Source organism: Palaemon carinicauda, chromosome 19 (assembly GCF_036898095.1).
Source record: "Palaemon carinicauda isolate YSFRI2023 chromosome 19, ASM3689809v2, whole genome shotgun sequence".
NCBI lineage: Eukaryota > Metazoa > Arthropoda > Malacostraca > Decapoda > Palaemonidae > Palaemon > Palaemon carinicauda.
This window is the reverse complement of record NC_090743.1, coordinates 127,594,344-127,604,266: the sequence shown is the minus strand read 5'-3', so window position 1 is coordinate 127,604,266 and position 9,923 is coordinate 127,594,344. Positions and strand designations below refer to the sequence as shown.

The 9,923-nt window shown below is 34.5% G+C and overlaps 1 protein-coding gene across 1 annotated transcript in view; it reads left to right on the top strand.

Moving 5' to 3' along the window:
* The window catches only part of LOC137658380 (dopamine beta-hydroxylase-like), a 22,475-nt gene extending 14,523 nt beyond the window's left edge, over positions 1 to 7,952 (top strand). Inside the window, exons 9-12 of the mRNA XM_068393056.1 lie at positions 1,134 to 1,316; positions 5,088 to 5,275; positions 5,848 to 5,979; positions 7,256 to 7,952. Coding sequence (XP_068249157.1) covers positions 1,134 to 1,316; positions 5,088 to 5,275; positions 5,848 to 5,979; positions 7,256 to 7,409 — 657 coding nt within the window. The 3' untranslated portion in view covers positions 7,410 to 7,952. The remainder of the gene's footprint in view (positions 1 to 1,133; positions 1,317 to 5,087; positions 5,276 to 5,847; positions 5,980 to 7,255) is intronic.
* The last annotated feature ends 1,971 nt before the right edge of the window (positions 7,953 to 9,923 follow it).

Here is a 9,923-nt window from a genome sequence, read left to right as displayed (position 1 = left end):
TCTGAGGTAGTTAAGTCTTGTGCTCTGATGTAGTTTAGTCATTTATCTGATGTAGTTAAGTCTTTTACTCTGAGGTAGTTTAGTCCTGTACTCTGAGATAGTTTAGTCTTGTACTTGACTCTGAGGTAGTTTAGTCTTGCACTAGACTCTGAGGTAGTTTAGTCTTGCACTAGACTCTGAGGTAGTTTAGTCTTGTACTCGACACTTAGGTAATTTAGTCTTATATTCTGAGGTAATTTAGTCTTGTATGCTGAGATAGTTTAGTCTTGTATACTGAGGTAGTTTAGTCTTGTATGCTGAGGTAGTTTAGTCTTGTATACTGAGGTAGTTTAGTCTTGTATTCGACTCTGAAGTAGTTTAGTAGTCTTGTACTCGACTCCGAGGTAGTTTAATATTGTATTTTGAGAAAATGGGGGATAAGGTCTAATTTAGATGGTTTAAGAGGATGACTTCACGTGTGCTACCTGGATGGAGCGAGAGTGTACGGGATCTAGAGTGTTGAATTTCAGATATACGATGTATACCGTACTGGAAGTTGATGTGCTATTGGTGAGACTCGTCTTTAGATGAATCAGCTGATATATGAAATTTTTACTGAAGGATTCAGTCTTGATTCAGCAGTTAGAGTGTGGACTTTAAATTTGGGGTTCTTTGAGGTCAGATCTAAGCAAGAGAAACTCTTAGAAATAAGTAGGCCTCTTACTTTAAATTTCATTTCCCAAACTTGTGCAAAATTTTTGTCAAGTTTTAACATTGTTATCTTCCTCCATCATTGAAGCCTACACATTCATGAAGAAAGCTAGGATCTCATAAACTTGCTTAGCAAGTCTCCACAAGTAATATGAGCTAGGCTAGTTATTTTAATTTGTCTATCTTGTATTTGTCCATAATAGCTTTTTATACTAACTATGCATTGATAATCATCTATTATTTATATTTTTTTGCAAGATTCAGCAACAATTAAGAATTCCACAATCCCTTAAGATACACATTGAACTTGAGCATTTTAATTGACAATTATATCACATTTTAAGATATTTGATTAATGGAATTCCAAAATCTTCCATTAAATTTTTGCACTCCTGTGCCTATATTCCCCTCTTAGACAGCAAAAGAATATTTGGTATCCGCAGGGTATTCCGGAGGAAGGCATCTACATCTTCGGGTCTCAGCTGCACACCCACTTGACGGGCGTGAGGGCGTGGACCAAACATTACAGAGGAGAGGAGGAGCTCCCAGAACTCAACAGAGACAACCACTACTCCACCCATTTCCAGGAGATCAGAAGGTTGCCCCAACCCGTTCACATTCAACAGGTAAAGTGGTTTTACGTGATTTTAAAACTGTTGGCGCAGCAAAGGTTCCGGGCAAAATAAGCTCCACCCCCTGATGACGTTATAGCCAATTACGTTGTCTCCCACATTAGCGGCTGTCACAATAAACCCCCTTACAAATTTCAAACTATACAAAATTATAATCACTTTAAGGGAATGTGTTGTGACTGCTGTTAACGCGGGAGACAACATGATTGGCTATGACGTCATCAGGGGTGGGGCTTATTTTGCCCGGAACCTCTGCTGCGACTATAGTTCTTTTCAAGGAGTGTTTTCAACTTTCTGCTTTTTAAGGGAAGGTTTCAACGCAATCATTTTCAAGGGAAGTTTACAAAGCTACTTCCCCTAAGAGAAGGTTTCAACCTGAGCCCCTTTTCAAAAGTTTTAACTCTGCCTTCTTCTTGGAAGGCTTCAATCCCTTTTTTTTTTCAAGAAAGGTTTTCAACCTGACCTTTGTCAAGGAAGATTTTAACCTAACTCTTTTTTTTCAAGGGATGTTTTCAACTCTACCTTCGTCCTGGAAGGTTTCAACGTTAATTCCATTTTTTGGGAGGATTTTAACATGACCTTTCTCGTTGGTGATTTCAGCCTAACCCCTTTTTCAAGAGATGTTTTTAACATGACCTTTGTCGTGGATGGTTTCAGCCTAACCCCTTTTTCAAGAGATGTTTTTAACATGACCTTTGTCGTGGATGGTTTCAGCCTGACCTTTCTCGTGGATGGTTTCAGCCTAACCGCTTTTTCAAGAGATGTTTTTAACATGACCTTTGTCGTGGATGGTTTCAGCCTAACCGCTTTTTCAAGAGATGTTTTTAACATGACCTTTGTCGTGGATGGTTTTAGCCTAACCCCTTTTTCAAGAGATGTTTTTAACATGACCTTTGACGTGGATGGTTTCAGCCTGACCTTTGTCGTAGATGGTTTCAGCCTAACCGCTCTCTCAAGAGATGTTTTTAACATGCCCTTTGTCGTGGATGGTTTCAGCCTAACCCCTTTTTCAAGAGATGTTTTTAACATGACCTTTGTCGTGGATGGTTTCAGCCTAACCGCTTTTTCAAGAGATGTTTTTAACATGACCTTTGTCGTGGATGGTTTCAGCCTAACCGCTTTTTCAAGAGATGTTTTTAACATAACCTTTGTCGTAGATGGTTTCAGCCTAACCCCTTTTTCAAGAGATGTTTTAACATGACCTTTGTCGTGGATGGTTTCAGCCTAACCCCTTTTTCAAGAGATATTTTTAACATGACTTGTGACGTGGATGGTTTCAGCCTAACCCCTTTTTCAAGAGATGTTTTTAACATGACCTTTGTCGTGGATGGTTTCAGCCTAACCCCTTTTTCAAGAGATGTTTTTAACATGACTTCCGTCATGGAAGGTTTCAAACAAACCCCTTTCCAGGGAATGTTTTCACTCAGATCTTCCCAGACAGTACCATTCTTTATGTAACACTAATTATGTGGTTAGTTATAACGGTCTTACCTTGTACATCATAAGGCACAGTACTATGCAGTATTCTAGACGTTTTATTAGTTGTGGCCTCATTGTGGGAATGATTTTCTTAATCAGGAAATTGAATAAGTGCATAAGGAGATAGAATTAAAAGAGACGAGAAGAATATACAAGAAAATCAGTTCATAAATAATTCCTGAGACAAACTGAAGAACTAGCCAGTAAGGAAACATGGCAGTAGCTACAGGGAGGAGAACTTAAGAAGGAAACTGAAGCGATGATAATTGCAACACAAGATCAGACCTTAATAAAAAGATATATTCAGCGATCAATAGACGGAACTAACATCTCGTCAAAGGGCAAGGAATGTATGGCAAAAGAAAAAACATCAACCACATCCCCAGTGAATGTTCAGCGCTGGTTCAGAATCAATATAAGAAATGACATGATACAGAGATTAAAGCTCTCCATTGGAATCTCTGTAGAAAATATCAAATACAATGCAGTAATAAATGGTACTAACAACAACCTCAAGCTGTGGTAAAAAAAAAGAAAAAAGGATGAGGCTAAACTACTCTGGGACTAGAGTATGAAGACAGACGGGGTGATACAAGTACATCGTATCACTCTGGTCGACAAGACGATGAAAAAGTGTCACTCATAAATGGAAGATAAAGTGAGACAAAAATAGAAAAATACCAAGACATACAAATTAAATTGAGAAAGCTATAGAATATACAAGGAGAAGTGGTGCCAATAATCATAGGAGCACTTGGGACCATACTTAAGTCATTGAAAAGGAATCTTGAGAGGGTAAAAGCCTATATAGCCCTAGGACTTGTACAAAAGAGCATGCTATTTAAAACAGCACATATACTATAGTGGAGAAATTGATGGAATCCTAAAGCCCTGTCCACACGATCGAGCATGCCCGACGGGCAAACAGTGATACCAGACCACAGTAGGTAGTGAGAATGAGGGTTGATGACGTCAGAAACGGGAAAACCACAGCAGAGATCTGGCAACAATATTGGATGCCAGATCCCTGCCTGTGGTTTTACCGCCTCTGGCGTCATCCACCCTCATTCTCACTACCTACTGTGGTCTGGTATCACTGTTTGCCCGTCGGGCATGCTCGATCGTGTGGACAGGGCTTTAGATAGCTTGATGTAACCCAGAACACCACACTTTAAATCACGTCTTTGTAGATTGTGATTAATAAGAAAAAGAAAATGATAATGGGTAAGAACTGAAGACAACGAAGATGTTGATAACCAATTTAAATATTTGTGCTTATCGCTAAAGACTTAGAAACTTGTCAACACTATTATATATAAGTTCATCACCTAAGCTATCCGTTTATGGCTAAGGAAGTTGATATAAGAATAAACTTTAATAATTTTGGATTTTTAAGGCTTAAGCCAGGGATGCCAGGATTAAATAGATATGTTCAGTATATTACCTTGCATGGAAGAGGAAAATGTACATATCTTTATTCGATTGAAATTGAGAATTATGATCTGTAGTTACTTGAACAAGTGATGAAACTTAAACATCATTAATGAGATCTCTTAGGAAAGGTTGATTTTCAGAAAATCAAACTTCTTATATATATATATATATATATATATATATATATATATATATATATATATATATATATATATATATATATATTTTTTTTTTTTTTTTTTTTAATCGGTACTTCTCATTTTGTTTCTTAATGTGCTTCTTTTCCTATTGGAGCTCTTGATTTTCAAATTAGGATTGTAGCTTGGTTTGTATTCCCATCCCCATGATCAGCTGTACTATTCAGGGCCACCCATACTAGGTTGATTTGCCATAAGTCATCAGACAAAATTCTCCCACTATCACCAATCCGCACTGGCCAACATGGTGATGGAAAGTGGCCAAACCACAGACATGAATTGACATGTCCGGAGCCTTTGTCCTGCAGTGGACTAGAGCCGGCAGCATTTGTTGTTGTTGATGTTGAAGTAGGATAGGATACGACTGGTGAAATCTAAGCAAGGCCCTTTGCGTCAATAGGCGTAGGAGGAGTCTTTAAATCATCATTGCTATAGAGATTGATTTAAAATCATAAACACTATATTTTTGGGGAGCTCAGCCATGTCATCCTGATGGAAGGTTCCTCTAGGCAGCTTTCTAAGGGATATTTGAAAGCGGCCTAAAGGAACCTTCCATCAGGACGACATGGCCATATCACCCCAAATTAGATTTTTTGCTTTGCTCAAAATCCGTTTACTAATCTTATTGTTGTTAACAATGATAATAACTCCACAGGGCGATGCACTGATCATGTCCTGTGATTACTCAACCTCTGACCGAGCTAATGTGACAGTTGGCGGATTCTCCATAAGCGATGAGATGTGTGTGAATTACGTGCATTACTACCCTAAGGTGGACCTTGAGGTGTGCAAATCCTCTGTTGACACGAAGACACTCGTGGAGTATTTTGAATTCATGAAGAGGTACGGCTGGTACTGTGTTGTACTACCCTAGATTAGATCCTGATGAAGTAGATTCAAAATTTGTATGGCGGTGATTGAAATTCACTTTTGTAATTTCTGGGTAGACATGATCGTTTTCAGTTCAGATTTGAGGTTTGTCATTACATATTAACTGTTCATTTAATGAAAGTTAATAGAGAATATTTTGATTATTGAAATTTATTTTGATATATGATTTCTTAAGAATATTCAATAAACAACGAAGTCTAGGGAAGATCTAGATGTCTCAAGTGTCTGTTCACTGTAGACTACTTGCACTGAGGCTGGCAAATTTTTAAAAGGTTCTACGCATTTTCAGTTTTTAGTTGATCTTAAGCTTTAGTCCTTATAATTAACCAAGAAAAAGATAAAAAAAAATGTCTTTATAAAGGGAAGAGGCCATCCTAATTGTTATTGGCTTAGGAATTTTAGTTGTCAGGGAGAGGGACTTTTTTGAACTCAGATTGGCAAATTGATAAATCAATTAGAAGCAGTTGTAACAAAATCTCTCTCTCTCTCTCTCTCTCTCTCTCTCTCTCTCTCTCTCTCTCCAGGTGGGAGCTTCAGCCAACCTCCCCTGAACTGGGATGGCGAGGGAACTATCACGCCATCCAGTGGACGCCCCTTCGATCCGGAGTCCTGCGGGACATGTACTTCAATGCGCCCCTCTCCATGCAGTGCAACAAGTAAGGAAGATGGATAAGTATTGCCAGGTTTTATATTCAGGATTATTTAATTTTTTCCAGTAGAACTTCAAAAGTTCAAAGTTGGAGCAAATGTTTTTATGTTGACCAGGCTGACATGAGTCTTTTTATAGTTTATATATGATATATCTGTTTTTGACGTTGTCAATAGTTTATATATGACATATCTATTTTGAGAATGATTTATTGTTAATTTGTTCTCATTATTTATTTATTTCCTTATTTCCTTTCCTCACAGAGGTATTTTTCCCTATTGGAGCCCTTGGGCTTATAGCATCTTGCTTTTCCAACTAGGGTTGTAGATTGGCTGGTAATAATAATAATAATAATAATAATAATAATAATAATAATAATGTGATATTTCACTGTCACCTTGGTTAGAAGTGGCCTGATCACGAGCTTTTGATCACGCGTGAATGTATGTAAGTGTGTACGTATGTTAATATTGTGTTTCATTTGATATTAATAACAAGAAATGTATAGCTTAAAGCATTAATCAATTAAATACTTAAATATGTTATCAATAAATCATAAAATAATAGATCAATAACTCTCAAAATATATATATTAATTCCAACTCATTACAAATTTGCACTGATGCAATTACAATGTGACGAAATAGGCTACGTTAGGAATCAAACTGACTATTCATAAAATATTTTTATTTTTTCCTTGTTTCTTATCCTCACTGGGCTATTTTCCCTATTGGGGCCCTTGGGCTTATAGCATTCTGCTTTTCCAACTAGGGTTGTAGCTTAGCAAGCAGTGATAATAATAATAATAATAATAATAATAATAATAATAATAATAATAATAATAATAATAATAATAATAATAATAATAATACCTTTAGGTCTCCATTGTTCTACCTTTCAGAACATATTTCCACCTATGGATAGTGCCATCAGTTAGTAAATCCTTTTTTTGGATTAGTGCAGTTAATTTCTCCTGAAATTAAGCTTGACCCACAACCTGGTCCTTAATAAAGGTCTTTTATCCAATAAAAAACGTATTTCGGACACTACTTTATCAAAATATTAATGAGTATTCAGTATAGGTTAGGTTAGATTATGTTTGAATTTTATCCACCTACAGATTGAATAATTAAAACCTAACCTAACCTAACCTAGAAAATAGTAATGGGGTTATATCGGAAATTGGTGGTGTGGCAACAACAGGAAAGTGCCCATTTCTCATTTGAATAATAAGGCAAATATAAATATGAGCATACTAAGTACAACTTCATCATTTGTGTCAGGTCTTCGGGTGTGAGATTCCCGGGTTACTGGGAAAACATCCCAATTCCCAAAGTCCTCCATCTCCTACCAGAACCGTCAAGAAGATGCAGAAAAGAAGTGATCATCGAAGAAAACGAGAAGAACTTGGAAACCGATGGAAAGGGGACTATATGAAACTAGACGTCTTGGCTTTGAATGTTGTTTCTTGTATCAATAACAAATGTGGATCAATAAGGCTATCTAAAATTATGTAAGTTACAAAAACAGCCGTACAATTTGTGCTGTATTAGATTGTTGGCTTGAATTGCTACAGGATTAGTACAGAGTTTGTTGAATAAGAGCAACGTAGTCTCGTAACTCATTTTCTTTATTTCCAAAGATTTTACTTTGAACTTGGGACGTTCAAGGATGTTTGTCCAAATATGAAAGAATGTACATTAATATTTTCTGAAAATCCCTTTATTGAAATAATGCAATTACATTTGATTGGTACCTTCATTACGAACAGTAGCATAACAAAAAATTGTAAAAAAAATAATTTAAAGTAAGAGGGGAATGAATATTTTATATTCAGACTATGGAAGTGGAATTTGTGTACTAAAAAGCATTTATTTGTCAAAAGTAACAAAATCTTCCATTAATAATGTTACTTAACATTATTCATAAATAACTTTCTTGTATGGAGACACCCCAACATTAGTTTTATACACACACACATACATAGGCTACACACAGACACACACCCATATATATAAATATATATATATATATATATATATATATATATATATATATATATATATATATATATATATATATACTGTATATATATATATATATATATATATATATATATATATATATATATATATATATATACATATATATATATATATATATATATATATATATATATATATATATATATATATATATATATATATATATATATATATATACTTATAGTGTAAAATCCACAGGAAACAGGAATGGAAAAGACCAGGTACCAAGCGCTTTCGTGTATTACGTACACTTCTTCAAGGTACAAAGTGAAATAGAAAATAAAATCATACAATAAGGAAATCTACCAAAAACTTTATTGTATGATTTTATTTTTTATTTCACCTTGTACCCTGAAGAAGTGTATGTAATACACGAAAGCGCTTGGTACCTGGTCTTTTCCTTTTCTGTTTCCTGTGGATTTTACACTTTAATATCTGTCACGTGCAATTTTGTGACTGATAAGTATATGTGTGTGTGTGTGTGTATATATATATATATATATATATATATATATATATATATATATATATATATATATATATATATATATATATATATATATATGAATATATATATATATATATATATATATATATATATATATATATATATATATATATATACATATATAATTCATTTCATTAAAAAAAGTTGTTTTGGTACCTAGATGTACAAATATATGAAATCAAATTAAGTTCTACTAGAAGTACAGTAAGTCAATGTAATGTTTATCTAGGTAACTTCTGATTATCCAGATGTATTTGCTTAATGAAGTAATGCCTATCAAGAATCACAAAGGTTTTCTAACGTTTTTTTTTGGTCCAAATAGCACTTGTAATTATTAACTAGGTTAGTTTGCTGTGAGCAATCAAACATCGTGTCTCCCACCGACACCAACCGCAGTTGGCCAGCGTGGTGATGAAAACTAGCTGAGTTGGACATAATTAAGCTAAAATTACAGCAAGTAAAAAATTTAAAACCAGAGAAGGTATTAAATCAAAGAAATAATACAGCTAATTGTATTTGTTTGTAATAAAACAATGTCAGTAGACATACTGTTATTTTACATTTTTATGGTATTGTGATTTTTTTTTTATTTTGTTTACACAGTTCACTGATTATATGTTTCCATGAATTTCAATCTATGTGCAAACTCCACAGTTATAATTATATAGTGTTTGTGGTACTTTGAGAAACAATATCATTCGTATCACACATTAGCCATTATGTGGTACTTTGAGAAACATTATCATTCGTATCACACATTAGCCATTATGTGGTACTTTGAGAAACATTATCATTCGTATCACACATTAGCCATTATGTGGTACTTTGAGAAACAATATCATTCGTATCACACATTAGCCATTATGTGGTACTTTGAGAAACATTATCATTCGTATCACACATTAGCCATTATGTGGTACTTTGAGAAACAATATCATTCGTATCACACATTAGCCATTATGTGGTACTTTGAGAAACATTATCATTCGTATCACACATTAGCCATTATGTGGTACTTTGAGAAACGTTATCATTTGTATCAGGACATTAGCCATTATGGTATAAAACTATATAATAACTTGTTAGAAAACACATATAAATCCAATCTCTTGACCCACAGGTATGAAATTGAATACCTAACAAGGAAATCGTTGTCTGAAATGATAATTAAATGTCTATGTGTGTGGATGTTTATTAACATACATGTGAAAACTATGCCTGCACAAATTGGTAGCCAATAAAAACATTCAGCCACAGGACTGTATTTGCCCTTTTGTATATTCGTGGTTTTGAAACTCTGGATGTCATTATTTCTTTCCCTTTCCCCATTATATTTTGCATCTCCTTGATTTAACGATTATTCTTTTTGTCATTTTTATCCATTTATGGGTGGTTCAT